The 21,437-nt window shown below is 56.4% G+C and overlaps 2 protein-coding genes across 2 annotated transcripts in view; one reads left to right on the top strand and one right to left on the bottom strand.

The window, feature by feature from the left end:
• The window catches only part of IGF2BP2 (insulin like growth factor 2 mRNA binding protein 2), a gene marked incomplete at its 3' end in the record, with an annotated part of 17,128 nt that extends 1,748 nt beyond the window's left edge, over positions 1-15,380 (bottom strand). Inside the window, exons 1-13 of the mRNA XM_014939689.1 lie at positions 15,371-15,380; positions 13,602-13,761; positions 13,396-13,444; positions 12,965-13,016; positions 12,344-12,407; positions 8,966-9,238; positions 4,329-4,463; positions 3,783-3,905; positions 3,356-3,491; positions 3,014-3,142; positions 2,095-2,118; positions 292-360; positions 24-140 (exon numbers count right to left, since the gene is read on the bottom strand). Coding sequence (XP_014795175.1) covers positions 24-140; positions 292-360; positions 2,095-2,118; positions 3,014-3,142; positions 3,356-3,491; positions 3,783-3,905; positions 4,329-4,463; positions 8,966-9,238; positions 12,344-12,407; positions 12,965-13,016; positions 13,396-13,444; positions 13,602-13,761; positions 15,371-15,380 — 1,341 coding nt within the window. The remainder of the gene's footprint in view (positions 1-23; positions 141-291; positions 361-2,094; positions 2,119-3,013; positions 3,143-3,355; positions 3,492-3,782; positions 3,906-4,328; positions 4,464-8,965; positions 9,239-12,343; positions 12,408-12,964; positions 13,017-13,395; positions 13,445-13,601; positions 13,762-15,370) is intronic.
• LOC106886607 (leucine-rich repeat extensin-like protein 3) lies at positions 15,379-20,584 on the top strand. The gene is made up of 2 exons (XM_014939691.1): positions 15,379-15,402; positions 19,277-20,584. The coding sequence occupies exons 1-2, from the start codon at positions 15,379-15,381 to the stop codon at positions 20,582-20,584; spliced, it is 1,332 nt and encodes a 443-aa protein (XP_014795177.1).
• The last annotated feature ends 853 nt before the right edge of the window (positions 20,585-21,437 follow it).

A 21,437-nucleotide genomic window follows, 5' to 3' on the forward strand; every position in this document is an offset into this window, starting at 1 on the left:
CGCCCCCCCAGCCCCCTCCTCACCTTGATGGAGGCCCCCGCAAACCGCACCAGCTGCCGGATGTGCTGCCCCTTCTTCCCGATGATGGCCCCCACCGCCTGCGTCGGGATGAACAGGTTCACCACCTCCTGCTCCGGCAGCTGCGGGGACAGGGAAGGAGCCAGAAGGTCAGGGGACCCACCAGACCAAAGGTTGTCCCCCTGCCACCATCCCAGGGCAGAGGTTGCCCATCCCGGCCCCACGCTCACCCTCCCGAAGGAAGATCTGAGGAATGGGGTGCCGGGCACTTACTGGGTGCTGATGGGGGAAGGCTCCGGCTGGGGACGCTCCGTAGAGACCCGAGAGATACGCCGAGGAGCTCTACAGGGGGAGGGAAAAGGGGGGCTCAGCCACAGCCCCAACCTGCCAGCCCCTTCCCGGCCGCCCCCAGCCCCACACGGAGCAGCGTCCCACCACCGTGAGCCCGGCCAGGGGACACGGGGACAACCCTTCAGCCCCTGAACGCCCCCCTCCAGAGAGCACGGGGGCACCCGAGGGTGCTTCGGGGTGAGCTGCAGCCCCAATCCAGCACAACGGGGCTGGGAGGTGGACGGGGGGTCCCGGGTGCTTCGGGGTGAGCTGCAGCACCGATCCAGCGCAACGGGGCTGGGAGGTGGACGGGGGGTCCCGGTTACCCCCAGTCCCTCACACCACTGCTGGTTTTCCAGCTGTGTCCCACCAGCGTTTGTAGCCCCAAACCAGCCCCTTTCAGAGCAGCCACAGCCCTGGAGAGCCAAAACCATGCTGTAACCACCACTGGTCCCCAGGGGAGGAGGTGGGGGTTTGGGGAGAACTGAGCAAAACACCTGATTTGGCTCCGATTTCCATCACCATTTCTCTTCTCCAGTTCCAAGAGAAGAAAAAGCAAAGGTTGAAGATGTTCTCCCAACACCTGGGCTGGGGACGGGGTGAAAGCAGCCAAAAGCAAGGGGTGCGTGCCAGCACCCCAACCCATCTCAACCCAACCCAACCCAGCTCAACCCAACCCAACTCCTCTTCAACGCTTCTGTGTCTCAAACACATCAGACACTTCTCTCAGCAGCAGACAAAACTCTCTCCTGCTCTGGATTCCAACAAGTGCAACCAGATGCCACCTGCAAAGCACCATTTCTGAGGTGGAAGAGGAGCAGACCCAGCTCCCCTGCCCACAGCAGACACTGCTCTTGCTCCCAGCCCCCAATTTAAGCCCAGGTTTTGTGCTCCTCCTCGCACCAAGCTCATGCTCTCCACGTCCACCCTCTACTGCTGGCCATGGGCTGCTCCACCACCACCTCTCCTACACCATCGTGTCACAGAATCACATGGGGTTGGAAGGGGCCTCTGGAGATCATCCAGTCCAACCCCCTGCCAGAGTAGGGCCACCCAGAGCAGGTCCCACAGGAACGTGTCCAGGTGGGGTTTGAATGTCTCTAGAGAAGGAGACTCCACCACCTCCCTGGGCAGCCTCTTCCAGGGCTCTGCCACCCTCACAGCAAAGAAGTTCCTCCTCAAGTTTAGGTGGAACTTCTTATGGTAGAGTCCTCTCCTGCCCGGCCAGTCCTCGCAGCTGAGGTGGGCACTGCACCTTCCCAGTTCTCCCAGTTCACCAGAAGGCTCCTTCCTCATCCTCCACCCTGGCCAGGTCTCTGAGCTCCAGAGTTGAAGCTACAGGCCCCAGGTCCTGCTGAGTGGTCAGAAATGACCACGCTGAGGTGTGAAACACAATGTACTTGGGGGGAAGGAGCTGCCACGGACCCAAACCGGTTTCCTATTTGTTTGGGTATTTTTTGGCCTCGCCAGGGTGGCTTGAAAAAGGCCCCACAAGGCTTTGGGGTGAAGGAGCCCACCTCAAAATGCTCCTTTTGGCTGGGATGAGAGCCGCCCAGCTCCTCTCCATCCCACCAACCCACGCTCCAGCAGACGCTCCCCCGAGGAAGAGGGCAGAGCACCCTCCCCTGGGTGGTGGGCATGGAGACAGACAGACGGACGGATGGACGGACCGACCCTCTGGGTGCCCTCCGGGGGCCACCACACCCATGGCACTCAAACCCTCCTCCCCACCAGCCTGGCACTCACCGTTCTCCTCCGACCGCTGGGCTGCTGGCGTCGCCAGGAAAAGAAAACAGCACAAGTAAATGAACCCGGGTCATGGCAGAGGCGTTTTGGGGACTAACGGAGACAGAACCGCCACAGGGCCCGGCCACCCTGAGGGATGCTCTGCAGGTGCTACTTGGGTTGGGGGTGGACCTTCTCCATGGGCGCTTTGGCCGGCATGTCTTCCCAACACCGGACCGTCCCTGCCCGCCCACAACCTCCCTGGTTCCAAAGCTGCTCTGCCCCAGGTCGCAGCCCCCACGGCGCCCCAAGAAGGAGGAGAACCCTCTCCTACGAGACCAGGTGAGGATTGGCAACCAGCAGGCACGACCCTTGGGGTGCTGGGGCAGGGATGGAGGCTGACGGCTGCACCGGGGGCTGCTGCCTGTCCCCCTTCACGCCGCGGTCCCCACGCACACCCTGCGGTGATGCCAGCGGGTTCACGTGGCCACCAGGACCAGACCCGCAGGGCAGAACCGAGCCCGCGCCACCACAACCCAGTGGTGGGTCTGGGGTCAGGACTGAAGACCATCTACATGGTTTTTCCACGCCAGCCTCAGCACAGGTTGCTCAAAGCCACCTGCAGAGAGCAGCACCCTTGGGACATGGCCAAGCACAGGTGAAACCAAGCCCAGCACATCACAGGGATGCAACTGGTCTTCCCGGGGAGCTGCATCCAAGGAGGGACCAGCCACGTTCATTCACTGTCTTCTCCACTCCGCTGCTGTGATGAGCACCTTCCCCAAACAGCCAAGAGCCAGAGCTCTTGTTCAAGGCTCCCCATTAGATGGCTCCTACAGCTGTGGTGTCCACCCAAACCCAAGAGCTACAGCAGGAGAGTCTAGAGACCACTCTGCCCTCAAGAACGCAACCCCCCCACCTCAAAACCTCATGCACTTACTGCAAAGGGGTGGTAGGGGGTGGCTGCCGCAGCCCCTCGGGCCCCCGGGGTGGATGGGAGCATGGACAATCCTGTCGAGAAGATGCCCAAAGCACTGAGGTTCAGTCCAGGGATCAGATTGGCTTGTTGCTGGGAAAGCAAAGACATGGAGAAACGTGTAAAAGGCAGAGTGGGGGGTTTTGGAGTTCTCATCACACAGTGTGGACACGATGGGTGAGGGCCAATCCTTGTCATAACAGATCAGCAAACGCCCTCCCCCCCCTTCCAGTTTTCTTCTGGCCACCTCAGCAGTGGCTTTGAAGCAGGGGCGCCCCAGGAAGGGGGGGGGGGTTGGAAGCTTACATTGACGGCCACCACGTCATTCTCGTAGGCCTCTCGCAACTTCTTCATGATCTCCACTTCGGCGTTGGAGCAGGCCTCCGTGCTGCCCTTCACCGTGATGGTCCGCTCGGGGTTGTAAATGGTTAAATCCTGCAAACTAGACCAGGGATAAAAACAGAGACACAGTTACATTTCCTTTCAAGTCAAAAAAAAAAAAAAAAAAAAAACCAACCAAGGAAAACTCAGATCAAAGATGAGGGCTCCCCCTGAGATCATGTGGAACTGTGTGCCCTCTCCGTGCCCAATGCCACCATCCACCTCGGATGGAGAACGTCCACCTGGCATGGGGAACGTGTACAGGAGGATGCAACTGCTCTTTTTTCTGGCTCCAGTGCTGTCTGTGCCGTGATGGATGGAGGGGGGTGGCTTGGCGTTCACCAGGACTTACGGGGAGATGGTGATCTTCGTGCCCGTGTCCTGCTCGATCTTCTTGAGGTTGCGGCCCTCCTTGCCAATCAACCTCCCCACCAGACTGTTGTGTGCTAGGATTTTCAAGGGAATCTCTTCTGTTCTGAAACAGATGAAAAAATAAAATCTAATGGTCCTTCTGGCCAGGAAACCAATTTTCAGCAATGGGCACTAACGTCTGAAGGAGCAGAAGAACCACCACGGTTTCCCAGCACTGTATCTCCTCAGCTTCTGGGGAATGGGAAGTCAGGAACTTCCCAAACCCAACGACACATCTATATTTTATGAGGTTTCATTCTCCAAGCTTGCCTACGTGCTCTTTGTACCCACCCCAGCTCCTGGTCCCTACAACACTGTCAACCACAACATGGAGAAGTTAAGTTCTAAGTTATTAACTGACCCATGACCATGCCAGCAGTTCCCTCAGGAGCTGGGAGGTGACAGAAGTGGAGAAAAGCTCCACTGATGGCTGGGATCACCTCCCTTTCTCCAAACCTGCCTGTTTTGCTGAGCCAAGGACACTTACGACTTAGTTTCATCAGCCTCCTTCTGCATGATATCAAGGATCATGCGACACGCTTCGGAGCACCCCTCTGGCGTGGCATGGATGGTGATGGGCTTTTCGGCAGCGCCGGCGTTCTCCTTCCGATGGATGTCAACCCTAGGGTGAAACAACCAGCAGAGAGGAGCCCCCTGAGATGCGTCTGGTGTCACACAAGGGCTTTTGAGAGCTCAGGAGGACCTGAGCCTGCTGTTCACAGAAAAGCTCATTTCAACACCTGCTCAAGCTTCGGGGTGAACCTGGGTCTCACTGATGTACATCTACCATCACCTGGTCTCATGCAAGCCCAGGCAGTGTTTCGCTTCAGGTGGTTTAGATCAGATTTGAGCTACGTTCACCATTATGAGCTGAGGCCTGCCTGGGAGCTGAGGGATGTCAATCAACGTCAAACGATGCATCACGAGGGGGCAGAACAGCTCCTCAAGTGGACAAAACCCTGAGCAACCTGGTCTATCGTCTTTGACACCAGTCCCGCTTGGAGCAGGACACCAGATTAGAGGTCTCCAGAGGTCCCTTCCAACCTCAACCTCTCTCCACAATACCAAGACTGTCCAGTGATCAGCGGCTGCCACGACCATTGCGTGTCCTTCAGGACAGAGAGACAACTTACCCGTGGGCAGCGTTCTGTCACGACATGGAGGCACATGTACGTGTCGTACAACAGCCCTTGTACTCACGCCCTTCCACAGGAGACCAGAAAGCTCTCCCTTGCACTCCTCTGGTCCTCCCCTCAGCTCATGGCGGGGAGGAGGCACATGCCTCCAGCTCGTTCCTCACCACTCAACCATACCTGGGAAAGGCCCAGAGAGAGGGAGAGAGGAAAGCTGGGTAGGAGACTCCTGCACGTCAACCACGCATCTTGAAGAACAGCAACCCTTCCATCTTCTCCGTGCGAGTCCGTGCACTCTTCCCACCAGAGGATGATGCCGTGCAGCCATCCTGCCATCGGTCACCACCTTGGGGTCCCTGTCACTGCCGCAGCCAGAGCTGGATGGGCCCAGATCTTCTGAGGAAGATGTGACTGCTCAGACACCCAAGTGAATGCCACTAGCACTCAGCTCCAACACGGTGCCCTCCAGCCACATCTATGTTTTTGAAAGAGGTCCCCATCCTCCTCAGGATCATTCACGGGTGCTGCTGTGCATGCAAGGCCAAGGGTTGTGGTGCAGAGTCACCTCTAACCAGCACCACGTTTGCATTTTGCAAGGTCACCGTGGGTTTGCACAGGTCAACTCTTCCAGGAACTTATGAACCAGCATGTAGGAAGAAGGATGCTTCATCTACAGGTAGAAGGGGAGCAGCTGGGTGAGTGTTCCCTGAGATAAAGGAAGAGCCTGACACCACCAGCCTCGAAAGGGAACCCAGGGTGGATTCATCCACACACTGAAGAGGGAATGAAAACTAGTTTGATCCTCTTTGCAGGCTACATCTCTCCAGATCTCCTATGGCTTCAGCCAGACCTGCTCAGGCAGGAGACTTGTCTTGTGTGGACTGGGCAAAGAGGTGCTGGAGATCCAAGCACCATCAGGTTATGTCTACAGCACACAGTGACCCAGACGCGTGCTGTCACTTGCATGTGACACCCTCTAAGGTTCTCCCTGCTATGGACCTCCAGCAGGTTGATGTGGAGGACGTGTTCCTTCAGAAGCAGCACCCAGCAGCCACAGGGACACCCACTGCCACCCCCTCCACCGGGGAGATGGCAAACACATCACAATGTGCCACAAGAGGCGATGACAGGCCCATGTTCCAGAGCGGTGCCATAATTTCACACTCCCAGATGGGTGGAACTGATGGGGAATCCATGGCCGTCCCAAGAAACCCCACAGATGGGGTGGATCTGGCAGCTTCTTGAACCCATGAGCTGTCAAGGTGGAGATGGGGCACACAGCTGTGCCTCTATACCAAAGAGGGGCCAAGACACAGAAGGGCTGGATGGACGCACCCAAGTGATGAATACCCTGGACAAGCCTAGGAGTGGGACACGGGCCAGGTTTCTGGCTGACCTCCAACCCATCCCAAACCTGGATGTGCAGGAAGGACCTCGATTTGCAGAGAGAAGATGGGGTGCCAGGAAGGGGCCGCTGGCTTCAGGCATGTCCTGCCCTGAAGAGCTGGAGGGTGGAGGAGGGCTCTGGACTTCCCAGCATGTCCCAGTGCTGCTGCTGCACAGCTCCAGTCCAACAGGAGGATGCAGAAGGGGACCCTCGGGACCTTTACCCCACCTGCAACTGCCTGGAACCCCAGGCACCTTTATAGGGGTTGGAAAGGCTTCAGAAAGTGGTGGCCATGAGGGACAGCCCTCTCCAGGTGGATGATATGATGTGCACATAGGGTTATCCTGGCCTCGTGGCTGCTTGGTAGCAATGGTCCTCTCCTCAACAAACTGAAAAGGCTGCAATCACCATGAAAGGTCCTCTGGTGGGGTGGACTCTTGGTCTGGGCTCCTTTCTCAGTCAAGGAAGAAGATGGCTCAACCTGGGGCCAGTTTTGTCCCCTGGACCTCAAGAGCATCTCCAGTCATTGCTGTATGTGGAGACAGGGTTGAAGTCCTGCATGACCAGAGGAATCCAGGACCCAACATCCTTCTGGGTAGGAGCAAGGGCTGGGCAACAGGATGTCACCCTGTTCATCCCTTGTCCCCAGGATCAGCACACCAGTGGGTGAGAGTGACCTGAGCAGGCACTGAGCTGCAGGCTGACACCCCAAACTAAAGGCAATGGTCTCCTGTGACTGGGTGGACCAGGTGCATGAGGTTCCCTTCCCCGAAGGCTGGAGTGGAGGTGGTGGCCCACCGTGGCACACGGGCTCCTCAGGCAGATCATGAGAGGTGAAAGCACAGAGCATAGCTCTCCTCCACAGAACCAGGTTTTCAGGGCAGGCATGGGGAGCCAACCCACGAGGAGGGACGGCTGGGCAGCAGAAACTACCCCAGACAGCAGCGTTTGGCCTCGTGGTCAGGAGAAACCAACAGCCAAGCACCTCTCACCTTCCTTGTCCCCCTGTACTGGGCACTGGTGAGGCCTCACCTTGAGTACTGTGTCCAGTTTTGGGCCCCCTACCATAAAAAAGACATTGAGGGGCTGGAGCGGGTCCAGAGAAGGGCGACAAAGATGGTGAGAATAAGTCTTATGAGGAGAGGCTGAGGGAGCTGGGGGGGGTTCAGCCTGGAGAAGAGGAGGCTGAGGGGAGACCTTCTCGCTCTCTCCAACTCCCTGAAAGGAGGGTGTAGAGAGGTGGGGGTCGGTCTCTTCTCCCAAGTCACAGGCGACAGGACAAGAGGAAATGGCCTCAAGTTGCCCCAGGGGAGGTTCAGGCTGGATATTAGGAAAAATTTCTTCACTGAAAGGGTTCTCAGCCATTGGAATGGGCTGCCCAGGGAGGTGGTTGAGGCCCCATCCCTGGAGGTGTTCAAAAGACGGGTTGATGTAGTGCTGGGAGGTCTGGTTTAGTGATGATGCTCCTTGTTTGTTGTGTGGGTGACTATTTTTGTCAGTCAGGTTGACGGTTGGACAAGATGATCTTTAAGGTCCCTTCCAACCTAGAAGATTCTGAGATTCTGTGATTCCTCACCAGGCCCAGGAAGTTGCAAAGGGCAACCTCTCCCAGTCTTGAGCGGCAACGACATGGCTCATCGCACCAAGGGGACTCACCTGGAGAAAGAAGGGCTTGCGGCCAACCGGGACCAGCTCACGGCTACTAGGTGGCCACGCTCTAGGGCTAGCTGGGTCCACCAAGCTCCTCTCCCTACTGCCCCCCTTTCTGTACAAACCTCCTCCTGCAAACCCAGCGCTGGGGTTCAGCTCGCTCGGCTGCAGCGCCTCTTCCTACCTCCTGCTCAAGCGGACGGGCTATCACCAAATAATTTGCCTCAAAAAAGCTTCTCTGAGAACTAGGATGCCCTGGAGGATGTGCTGGTACAGGAGTCCTACGTCCTGTGGGTGGGACCACCGGGTTCAGGATGATGAGCATGGGAGAAGACAGCTCTGGGTTAAACACAAACAAATCTGGGCAGGAACAAACCATGCAGGAAAACCATGCAGAAAATCAGAGGTGAAATCAAGGTGAACATGGAAAACTTTGGCAAGACAAGTCCCCTCCCCCCTCCTTTTATTTATTTTGTATATTTTTTTTTTCCTTCAATAATAACAATGTTAAGATTGCAAAGAAAGGCTTCAAACAGTTAGGAGAAGCCCACCCTTCTCAAGGTAGCGCTCCCAGGGTGTCCCCTTTCCCCCTGCCACAGCTCTAGCCCATCTGGGCCACCACGGGAGGAGCAAACCCCCAGAGCAAAGACCACCGACTGCTTGTACCCGGGATCCCCCTTCAGCATTTTACCCCCAGACTTGCCCTTTTCCGCTAAAGCCTCACCCCCAGCCCTTCTCACAATTCGCCTTTAGAAACCCACTCCTGGTCCTTTGGAAAGTGCATCCCCAGACCACCCTGGCCAATGGCAACGGGGTAGGACGTGGGCTCTGCCACCATCCCAGGAAGGCTGCACCCCATGAGAACAGCAAGAGCCCCGAGTGCGTGGAGGACCCGTTTTGGGGGGGACCTACAGCACCCTAAGGGAAGGAAACAAAACCATTCGAGGTACTTACTTGGACTGGGTTTGCTTAGTAAGGTTCTTTATGGTCAAGCCCTCCTTTCCTATGATCGCACCAACAAACTGCGTGGGCACCAGCATCCGCAGTGGGAAATCGAGCTGTTTGGGCTGCGAGGAGCCCCCCGGGGAGGAGTCCCGCTCCCTGGAAGAGTGGCCCCCGCGGCAGGATCGCTGGGGGGGCGGAGGGGAGCTCACCTCTTCATCCGGGATGTAGGAAATCTTGAAGGAATAGTTCTCAAACTGGTGGCCGCTCAGCTTCTCAATTGCTCTGCAAGACAAGGGAGAGGCAGGGGGTGGTAAGGGGCTCTCCAGGGATGGGGACACCTCCAGAACTTGCCCTCGTAGACCATTGGACCCTCCCCAACCCTGCATCGTCATCCCACCTCAGTCTGGAGGAGGTGGCCACAGGAAGCCAGACCCCCCCCCATTTTCCCCATGCAGAGCAAGCCCCATAGTGTGGTGTAACCATGTCCCCTCCCCTGTGGGTGATGCCAGGACTGGCACGCGGCTTGTCCCCCAGCAAAGGTGGGATGCCACCCTGGGGATCTGACACTTCACAGAATCACAGAATCTTCTAGGTTGGAAGGGACCTTAAAGATCATCTTGTCCAACCGTCAACCTGACTGACAAAAATAGACACCCACACAACAAACAAGGAGCATCATCACTAAACCAGACCTCCCAGCACTACATCAACCCGGCTTTTGAACACCTCCAGGGATGGGGCCTCAACCACCTCCCTGGGCAGCCCATTCCAAGGGCTGAGAACCCTTTCAGGGAAAAAATTTTTCCTAATATCCAGCCTGAACCTCCCCTGGGGCAACTTGAGGCCATTTCCTCTTGTCCTGTCGCCTGTGACTTGAGAGAAGAGACCGACCCCCACCTCTCTACACCCTCCTTTCAGGGAGTTGGAGAGAGCGAGAAGGTCTCCCCTCAGCCTCCTCTTCTCCAGGCTGAACACCCCCAGCTCCCTCAGCCTCTCCTCATAAGACTTATTCTCCAGACCCCTCACCATCTTTGTCGCCCTTCTCTGGACCCGCTCCAGCACCTCAATGTCTTTTTTATGGTGGGGAGCCCAAAACTGGACACGGTACTCGAGGTGAGGCCTCACCAGTGCTGAGTACAGGGGGACAATCACCTCTTGGGCCCTACTCGCCACGCTGTTCCTGATACAGGCCAGGAAAGCTCTGGCCAGAAGCTATCACACAGCGTGGAAACGCGCTTGCAGGCTTTTTGGACACGGCAAAGGTGACAGAGGGGCTCTGAGCAAGAGTTGCTGCTGCAAGGAACAGGACATGGCACATGGTGCCCCTCTATTGGGAACCCCAACTCCCCTTCCAGCTCAGTAAGGCTCGGGGGGCAGCACCTGGGCTCTTCATCACATCAAGTTCCTCCTCGGTGGGATGGATGCTCATCCATGTGGAGTCTGCAATGACTTCTGTGAGCGGTGATGGCTTCAGCCATACTTCTACCCTCTTCCTACCATCTCGCTTTGGCTATTTACAGCCAGGCTTTGCCAGGCCAACATCACACCCAACAATGACTTCTGCAGCTTCGCCGTCCCTTTCCAAAACCAGCACAGTGCCCGGCAGCCTGACTTCTCTGCCGAGGTCTTCCTTTCACCTCTTCCTATCACAACCTGCTCTAAACCAAACACACGTATCCACCAACCAACTTGGCCTTTCCTCCCATCACTCATTTCTGCATCGAGTGGCTGGATGTGACCAATCATGGCATCTTCACTAATCCTGAAGACTCTCACCCTAAAGCATCAAGCACTATTGTGTTGGTGAGACTCTTCATCTTCCATTCTTGCCAGACATCCCAAGACATGGCAGCTCACGCCTTGCTTATCTGTGGTCCACAGCCCCTTCCCTTCACCTACTGGCAACCACCATCCTCTGGCCAACTGAGGCTGGACCACACGCCCAGTGTGGCCACCCCAACTGCAGCAAGGTGGGCTGTTCACTCAACCTTCTCCCCATCTCTGTCCTCACAAGCACAACCTCGTGATGGTCAAGTTGGATGGGAAGTTGCTGGAGTGTCCACCAGCAAATGGACTCTGGCAACAGCTCTTCCTTGCATGGGGTCTTCCTGGGGTCTTCCTGGCTCTTGGTCATATCAAAAATACCCTGGCCACTAAGTATGGGATGTGCTCACCTCTTACTTGTAGCTAATTTAAGGCTGGTCTCTAGCACAGGGCTGAAGTCTCTACCTGTAACAAAGCAGTTTGCTTGAAATAGTCCCTGTGTTCCTTAATTAAACTCTAATTTGGGGTTGTTTTTTTCCCTCTGCTGGTTACGATAAATCTTCAGGCATGTCTTCACGCAGCCCTCCTGCACTGATGCCCAGCCTCCATGGGTTCTTCCATCCTTTCAAAGATGTTCTTGATGGGTGGCATTTCTTTATGACTCCTCTGCACCACGCACGGGTGATTTACCCTCCCCTGCAGGGACCGGCCATGGACCCCCCACCTCCCTCCCACCTCCTCTAACCAGCTCTCCATTCACCCAAAGGCCCTCTCTCTCTCTCGTCTGTGGCAGAAGAACTTTCCAAAAGCCTTTTAGAAGTCAATCAGCCGGTTTCTCTGGGCTCCAGGAAGCAGAAGGCAAGTGTCTCCAAATATTTTGGTCTCCAACTTGAATTTTCCCCAAACGGTGGTGGGTACTTACATCTCCCAGCATCACAGCATTCCTTCACCACCTCTTTCGACATATTCCACCTTTTCAGCAGCTCTGGCTGGGTGGTTGGACTGGTGATTAATCCAGCTTAGGTCTGATCTTCCAGTCTGGGAAGACGACTCCTTGAGGAATTGCTTATCTGACCTGACCCTCTGCTTTCTAGAGTGCTTTGCTCCCTGAAGACAAGGCCACTGCGACTCTGCAGGAAGGACAGTGTCCAGAGGGAACTGCAAGATGCCACATCTGGGAGCCCCTTGGAGACAAGACGAGAAGGCACAGACCAAGAGGGGACAACCACATGGTCAATGGCCCTAAGCTGGTCCAGTGGTGCCTGTGGCACGTATGACGGAGCACCACAAGAAACCCTATCCCCCACGTGAGGGGATAAAGCAGGAGACCACCCAGTGGTGGAGCGAAGAGGAGAAGGTGGAGCTGCCTGCTGGCACACGACACGGGAGGTGACACAGCTCAAGATAAACCCAACATCTGCTTGCTGCATCTCAAGAAGGTACACAACGAGCCCTGAAGACACTTGAAGCTTACACTCTAAGAGTGCAGAAACAACCCAAGGAGGCTTAGGGAGAAGACAAGGAGAAGCCTGGAAAAAACGGCCAGCAGAAAATACCTGGGATTCATCAGGAAAAGCCTGGGTGGTGTGAAAATAAGGACAAAATGAAATAAAACCCACTTACGCTTTTGCCTCTTCTTTCGTTGCGTACGTTACGTTGACAACGGCTGTTTCGGTGTCTGTGTTGACTGGGGGGGAAAAGCAAGAGAAGGAGGGTTAGAGCAGGGGGGGAGATGTCACCGCTGCTCCCAGTTCCCCCAGTACACCCCAGAGAGGGGCTGGGAGGTGGGGATGGTGGGAGGGTAATGCCTGTCCCCTGGGGAATGGCCCCAGCCACCGCCCATCGCTGGATTTTCCCCCAGCACAAGGATGGGGCCGGGCTGGCAAAGGACCAGAAGGTGCCAAGGCCAGATCCTGCCACCCCGGCCAAGGAGGATGAGTGGCTGGACATCACTGACCCACCAGCAGACCCCACACAACACTTGGCTTACAGGGTCTATTGTTTTTTTAATTTGCCGGCCACCAGGAGGATCCCTGGGGATGGAGGACTTGATGGCCCATGCCATCCCACCACCAGATGGGTGGTCCCACCTCAGCCAGAAGGCAGAGACAACCATTTTAGCCCAGTACCAATGACAGGGAAAACCAGGTTTCACCCCACTGGGTTTTCTCTGTCGCGGGTGGAGCTGGGGAGCAGCACTGGGACTTTTGCACAGATGGGGACCACCACGCTGGACCATCTTACCTTGCTCTACGTTCTCCACCGTCCCATACTGAGCTAACAGGCCATCCAGCACCTGGGGAGAGAGCAGCAAAGAGGGCAGGTGAGACGGGCAGGAGAAGCTGTGGGACAGGCAAGGGGAGAGCCTTCTTCATCCACAGACAACCCTCCAAAGAGCCAGTGTCACCCAACTGCTGAAACACCTTCACCCACCTCCTGCATCCCGTGATCCCATTGATGCCCCACTGCTCAAAGCTGCCCAAGGCTGCAGGACCCACAAGCAGGCAGGAGATGGAGGCCAGTCCACGCTCCACCTCCCTCCTGGGGTTACTGGGAAGGTAAAGGGTGGCCCATGTGCAGACCACACGCTCCAGCAGCAGAGCTCATACTGGTTGGCACGACTGACGGAGGAGGAGATTCATTTTAGGAGGCTTTTAGGATCATCCACTTCTTACCTCCCACTGCAGGTCGGGGGGGATGTTTCGGATCTGGATCTTCCTGCTCCTGCAAAGACAAAGCCCTGGGTTAGGGTCTGGGGACACGCCGCAGCAGGAGGGCAAAGGCTTTCCAGCAATCTGGTGAGGGCATCCCGCTTCCCCAGGCTGAGCTGGAGCAGGTCAGCCCTGGAGAAAGCCATTCCTCCCAGCCTTGCCCCAGTCACCTTCCACCGGGGTCGAAGTTGTCTCGGGAACGCTCCCTCCTCATGCTGGCTGCCAGGTTTCCAAGGAAACCTCCTGAAATGAGCATCTGCAGAGTCACGGCCGCCCAGGCACGGCCGAGATGCACGCACACCCCCGACCACACTGCTCCGGGCTGGTCGGCTGCGGGGGGACAACGGGACAGGACCCCAAGACCCATCACAACTCTCCAAAGATGCGTCCTGCTGATGTCCACCACTTCCCAGCAACATGGGGCTGCTTTCCGTGGGGAAACCTAAACACTTATCCTCAGAGGCCTGCCCTTGGAGATGGCCAACACACCCAAGTTTGCCTGGTTGCACTCCCAACCTCACACGGTGGCACTCCCAACCCCACATGGTGGCACTCCCAACCTCACCGCGGTGCAGGCTCAGGACATGGACACACAAGAAGCACTGCAAAGCCTTCCCATGAGGTAACAACCATCCAAAACCTCCCCAGCCTGGCTGCAAGACGACGTGCTCGGGCAGCAGGGAGTTCTGAGACACTCAAGTCCATGCAGGATCCAGCCAAGCCATGAACTCATCTGATGTTCACCCAGACCAGCATCCATAACCCTGCTTGTGATCAATCAGCTCCAACCAAAGCAGTGTCCTGTCTTCTCACCTGGTCCAGCTCTGATGCTGTGAGCAGAGAAGAGCGGGACCGCTTCTCCCAACATCAGGAGCAAGTTTTCCAACTGAGCCACCCCACGTGCACAGCTGGGTTTTGGGGGTCAATCAGCAGCTGGAAGCTGGTTTTGTGAAGCTTTGACCTTCCCTGGGATGAACACAAGGAAGACGCTTGGAAGGACTGGTACCACCAGCCTGAATGCTGGGGACACGCAAGCAGCCACCAGCAGCCCCAGCAGACAGCCAGGGGCTTTGGGCCAAATCCTGCAGGATGAGCCCTGCAGGAGGAGCTCAGCCACCAACACCCAACACCCTGATTCCACCAGCGGGAGAACGAGACCTTCAAACTTTGGCCCACGCTGCTCGTTGCACAGGCGCACCATGAGCCTCTGCACCCCAGAAACAATTTTGGCCGATAAACAGCTTCTAAAGTAATTTGGGGCCAAACACTGGGGACAGGGAGGAAATGTGGGGCATAGTAAGAACCCAAGGAAAGGTTGGTCCGTGGAAAGAAGGAAAGGCTTTGGGTCCAGACCCAAAGCAGGCAGGGCTGGGGAGAGCCACGCATGGCAGTGCTGGAGGTTGGTGTGCTCCAGACTTGATCCTTCTGTCCCTACAGCAGCAGCATGTTCCGTTTGCTCCCAATTTAACAGCACAGGACAACCAGAACCTTGTGACGGGCAACCATCTGCCCTGTGAAACATGAATTCGGGGTGCAGCAGGAGCAACACAATGATAAGGATGCTGGTGAATACGGGCAGCGATCTGGGGCATCTGCCCCACATGCAGCAGATAAAACACAGGCTCCAAGTGAGAAAAGGACAGCAGGGAAAGGTTGTTTCTGGAGATGTGAGCTGTGAGAGGAAAGCAAAATCCACAGCTCGTCCCACGAGAAGGACCATGGTCAAGCAAAGCAGCTGAAACCACCAAGGAACCTCGTATCTCATGGTGCTGCTCAAACAGGTATGGTCAGGGGTGTGATCAGCAACGGACAACAAACCCCACACTTGCATCCAGCCAAGGAACTGTGCTCAATAAAACCCTGTGTGGGTTTGACAGCCAGCTTCCCCAGGATCCTCCTCCGGGGATCCTCTGCACGGCCATCCTTGCTGAATGGTTACCTCCCGCCATGGCCAAGAACCCTGCCTGGTTGGTGACCTGCCCTCTGTGCCACTCGTCTCTGCTGGGATGGCTCTGCCCACCAAAAGAAATCAGTCACTGCAAAAAAGCAGGGAAGCCAGAGCTAGAGAAAATGGTGCTCTCCTGCAGTGCCACCAAACCCCTCTCCTCCAGCAGCCATGGACTCCTTCTGTCCCCAGCTGCCACCAGCGACTTCAGTGTTGGGGCAGCTGGAAGATCCTTGGGAGGCAAGGAGCAAAATTCATCCCATCTTATCCTATCCCATCGCATCCAACTCCATCCCATCCTTCCCATCTCAATCCATCCCATTCGACCCCATCGCACTCCATCCTAACCCAGCCCACCCCATCCAACTCCATCCCAATCCCATCTATCCCAGCCAACCCATCTCATCCAACCCCATCCCACACCATCCTGCACTACCCCATCCCATCCCACCCATCCCATCCTAGAATCATAGAATAGTTTGGGTTGGAAGGGGCCTTTCAAGGCCATCTAGTCCCCCCCTGCCACCATGGGCAAGGACATCTTCAACCAGATCAGGTTCCTCAGAGCCCTGTCAAACCTGACCTGGAATGTTTGCAGGGATGGGGCATCCACCACCTCTCTGGGCAACCTGGGCCAGTATCTCACCACCCTCACTGTAAAAAAAATCTACCTTACATCTTGTCTAAATCTTCCTTCTTTTAGTTTAAAACCATTGCTCCTTGTTATATCACAACCAGCCCTACTGGATAGTCCCTCCCCACCTTTCTTACAACCCCCCTTCAAGTACTGAAAGGCTGCACTAAGGTCTCCCCGGAGCCTTCTCTTCTCCAGGCTGAACCCCCCCAACTCTCTCAGCCTGTCCTCACAGCAGAGGGGCTCCAGCCCTCCTGCTCCATCCCACCCCATCCTACCCTGCCTCAGAATCACAGAATCACCATGGTTGGAAGGGACCTCTGAGATCATTGAGTCCAACCTTAAAAAAAAAAAAAACACCCCAAAAAAAGATCCAAAAAAAAAAACCCCCCAAAAAACCCCATCACACCCACCCACAAACCAATAACCTTGGGCACTAGAGCATGCCCTGAAGAGCCACGTCTACACGTTTCTTAAATCCCTCCAGGGATGGTGACTCCACCACCTCCCTGGGCAGGCTGTTCCAGTGCCTGACCACCCTCTCAGGAAAGTCATTCTTCCCAATATCTAATCTAAACCTCCCCTGCCCCAACTTCAGACCATTTCCTCTGCTCCTGTCATTATTCCCCTGGGAGAAGAGGCCTAACCCCCAGCTCTCTACACCCTCCTGTCAGGGAGTTGGAGAGGGCAATGAGGTCTCCCCTTGGCCTCCTCTTCTCTAAACTAAACATGCCCAGTTCCCTCAGCCTCTCCTCGTAGGACTTGTTCTCCAGACCCCTCCCCAGCTTGGTGGCTCTCCTCTGGACACGCTCCAGCACCAAAATGTCCTTCCTGTGGTGAGGGGCCTGGAACTGACCACAGGTCTCGAGGTGAGGCCTCACCAGTGCCCAGGACAGGGGCACCAATCACCTCCTGACTCCTACTCCCCACTCTGTTCGTAACACAGGCCAGGATGCTGGTGGCCTTCGTGGCCACCTGGGCACACTGCTGGCTCCTGTTCAGCCGGCTGTCCACCAACACCCCCAGGTCCTTTTCTGCTGGGCAGCTCCAGCCACCCTGGCCCCAGCCTGTAGTGCTGCCTGGGGTGGTTGTGACTGAAATGCAGGACCTGGCACTTGGCCTTATTGAACCTCATCCCGTTGACCCATTGATCCAGTCTGTCTCATCCAACCCCATCCCACTCCAAGCCATTCCCACCCCACTCCAGGAAAGGAGTGCCCAGGTTCAGTCCCAGGAGGTGCTCAGCTCCCAGGGGGACCACTCCTGGATGCTCCAAGAGATGCATCCTGCTCCCAAGCTGACCAGCAGCACCCTGCGAGGCCGGTTTGCCCAAGCAAACCCCAACCCAAGCACCAGCGAGTCTCAAACCATGAAAGCTTTCCAGGAAAAAGCTCTTTTCAGCTCTGAAAGCCCAACCGAAGCCCAGGACCAGCCTCTCCCTACTGTCAAACTACGCTGGACGTGCTGCCCAGTTACTTCTACCACCTTCCAGCCCCAAAAAATAGAATCACAGAATCATAGAATTGCCCAGGCCGGAAGGGACCTCCAAAGGCCATCTAGTCCCACCCCCCCGCAGTCAGCAGGGACACCCCCAACTAGACCAGGTTGCCCAGGGCCTCGTCGAGCCTCTCCTTGAATATCTCCAGGGATGGGGCCTCAACCACCTCCCTGGGCAACCTGTTCCAGTGCTCCACCACCCTCACAGTAAAGAACCCGTAAAGAACGGGTGGCTCCTTCACCTGCCTTATCCCAAGATGCCACCACATCGCTACAACCACCCTCCTCCTCCAGCCTGGGAACCACCAGTGCCCACAGACGCTACAGGTTGGACCATGGAGAAGCCACCCTCCTTTTGGGGTTCATTTGGCTCAGCTCACCTCGTCCCCAGAGCCCAGCAGCCCAGGGGACATGAGGCATCTTGAAGCAGCTCATCCAAGAGAAGCCCAGCTGGATGCGGTCCCCTTGCCATGGTGTTGGGAGCAACTCTAGAAAAGCCTCTGCCTTGAACTGACTTGCACCGGGGCATCATCTCTTTACTCCTCTGCCAAGGGAGATGCCAGGGCAGCCCTAGTGCCCCTGGGTGCTGCCTCACCCAAAGAGAAGGACCACAGCAAGGTGCCACCTAAACCCAATCCTCAACGTGACACTACAGCGTAGTCCCGCTTCCGAGGGCCACCTGAGCTGATGCAGAACATCCAAAGACACCCAAACGGGGCTCAAGGCTTCACCCCCACCACCCGGCAGGTCTCCCACCAGCTCATTGTCACCACTCAGCATTTAAAATAAGCTTATTATTCCTACTGGCTATATTTTTTATAGCTCTTGAAGTTCCCCACCCCATCATTGCTGATGGAGTGATGGATGTACATCCAGGGCCATGATGGATGGATGTGTCAGGGCAGGGACCACGCAGGTTCCTCGCAGGACAGAGCTCAAGGCCAGCCTCTTCCAACACCACTCCCGGCAGGACTTTGGGGCAGAAAACCCCTTTATTTTCATTTTCCTCGCTCCTCCCAGAAGCTGGGAGATGGAGATCTCCCTGGGAGATGGGGGAGCGATGTCGGCGCACACACACAACCCCCGGCGCAGGACCTCGTGACGAAGGCAACGGCCACGTTTCACCCAACCTGTTTTGCAGCAGGTCGGTAGCAATTTTAATAATAAAAAATAAATCAATCTTAATAACCAGTAACTACAGGCACGGAGTTTGTGGAAAAATACTTAACCATGTGGTGCAACTGGCCCTGCCGTGGCGAGCTGCCCTCAGAGAACCACCAGAGCCGTGTCCTTCTGCACCATCCTCCTGCTCTTCCCTCCCTGCACGTGCCCACCACCCGTCTCGGTGCCCAGCCCAGGAGAAGGTGCCCGGTGGCAACCCAGCACCTGCCTCCAATGCTGAAGAAACCAGATTTATACAGGTTCACCTGCTTTTTTGCCCTGCTGAGCTCAACCAAAAATGGTCCTGTGTGCCTCAAGACACCTCCACTTGCTGACATCAAGCAATAAAACAGAAGATGCCTTTAAATTTGCAGTTTTTTCCCCAGAATCGGGTGAATTGGGGTGGTTCAGCAGCACCCACACGGACTCCTGGCGTCCCCTCCCAGAGCCTCCAGGGAAACTGCCACCCCCGAAATCCAGGGACACAGAAGCAGAAGGACGAAGATGAGACAACACTGTGATACAAAAACAAGACACCAAACACCCTGACCAACCTCCACCAGCCCTCCCCACGTTTGCCCATCCTTCCCCTGCCCGTTGGGCTGCAGCTCCATGGACCACCCACCATCCCCACCACCTTCTACTCTCCTTATCCAGAGGGGCTGCACCTCCATGGACCACCCACCATCCCCCCCCCCTTCCACTCTCCTTATCCAGAGGGGCTGCACCTCCATGGACCACCCACCATCCCCCCCCCCTTCCACTCTCCTTATCCAGAGGGGCTGCACCTCCATGGACCACCCACCATCCCCCCCCCCTTCCACTCTCCTTATCCAGAGGGGCTGCACCTCCATGGACCACCCACCATCCCCCCCCCCTTCCACTCTCCTTATCCAGAGGGGCTGCACCTCCATGGACCACCCACCATCCCCCCCCCCTTCCACTCTCCTTATCCAGAGGGGCTGCACCTCCATGGACCACCCACCATCCCCCCCCCCTTCCACTCTCCTTATCCAGAGGGGCTGCACCTCCATGGACCACCCACCATCCCCCCCCCCTTCCACTCTCCTTATCCAGAGGGGCTGCACCTCCATGGACCACCCACCATCCCCCCCCCCTTCCACTCTCCTTATCCAGAGGGGCTGCACCTCCATGGACCACCCACCATCCCCCCCCCCTTCCACTCTCCTTATCCAGAGGGGCTGCACCTCCATGGACCACCCACCATCCCCCCCCCCTTCCACTCTCCTTATCCAGAGGGGCTGCACCTCCATGGACCACCCACCATCCCCCCCCCCTTCCACTCTCCTTATCCAGAGGGGCTGCACCTCCATGGACCACCCACCATCCCCCCCCCCTTCCACTCTCCTTATCCAGAGGGGCTGCACCTCCATGGACCACCCACCATCCCCCCCCCCTTCCACTCTCCTTATCCAGAGGGGCTGCACCTCCATGGACCACCCACCATCCCCCCCCCCTTCCACTCTCCTTATCCAGAGGGGCTGCACCTCCATGGACCACCCACCATCCCCCCCCCCTTCCACTCTCCTTATCCAGAGGGGCTGCACCTCCATGGACCACCCACCATCCCCCCCCCCTTCCACTCTCCTTATCCAGAGGGGCTGCACCTCCATGGACCACCCACCATCCCCCCCACCTTCCACTCTTCTAATTCAGACGGAATTCACCTCCACGGACCAACCACCACCCCCACCACCTTCCACTCTTCTAATTCAGAGGGGTTTCACCTCCATGGACCACCCATCATCCCCACCACCTTCCACTCTCCTTATCCAGAGGGGCTGCACCTCCATGGACCACCCACCATCTCCACCACCTCCTGCTCTGGAGGGGCTTCACCTCCACCCCCCCTCCCACGAGTGAACCAGAAACTCCATTTCACCGAGCTGGTTTAAATATGAGCCTTACAACGGGGTGGAAGGGATGGATGGCTTCACCACTATTTGCCCTAAAAATGAGTAATTTTTTTTTTTCTCCTCAAGCTTTGTAGTATCTTACTGTAATAAAGCCAGAACGGGATTTGATCACCTTCCACCTCAGATCCACCCAGGGCAGAGAAAACACTGTGCGACCCAAGGGTCTCTTCCAACCTGAATGATTCTATGACTCCTATTGAAATAAAAATCAGTTTTAAAGAGAACTGGGGGAAGAGGGGGGAGAAAAGGGAGGGCAAACATGCTGGAAACCAAGCGTCTCCCTGGCGGCCCTGCCGGCTTTATGAAATATTTGTCCCAGGCAAGAAAACGCCTCCAAGAAATGATGCTCATCATCAGGTGGGGACCAAACTCAATCCCACCTCAGTTTTTCAGAAGTTTGGAGCCGGCGCTGGTTGCGCTCCCCAAGCCAGGCAGGGATGGAAGCATCTGTTGGGTTTGCCTCTCTTGATTATAATAATAATAATAATAATTTTTTTTTTTTGGAGTATCAGGGTCATCATCAACAAGTTTTACTCTGGCCCAACCCCACCCCAGCCCAGCAGCGGATCTTAACGAGCAACGGCTCCGTCAGCTGGATAAGCATTAAAGAGCTGCCCCAGTTTCAACCAGTTGCCAAGAGCATCGCGGATGCGTCTGCTCCAGTTCCCCTCCCAGCCCGGGGGCTTTGCCTTGACGTTCTTAAGGAATTAAAATTAAAGCCCTGTCCCCCCCCCGCGGGACGAACAACCTGCCCAGGGATGGGGCCGGGGGGGGCAGCACGTGATGGGTCCAGCCCCGTCAGCTGGGGGTGTATTAACAATAGGGAGGAAGG

The sequence above is a fragment of the Calidris pugnax genome, unplaced genomic scaffold (assembly GCF_001431845.1).
Source record: "Calidris pugnax isolate Ruff unplaced genomic scaffold, ASM143184v1 scaffold37, whole genome shotgun sequence".
Lineage (NCBI taxonomy): Eukaryota > Metazoa > Chordata > Aves > Charadriiformes > Scolopacidae > Calidris > Calidris pugnax.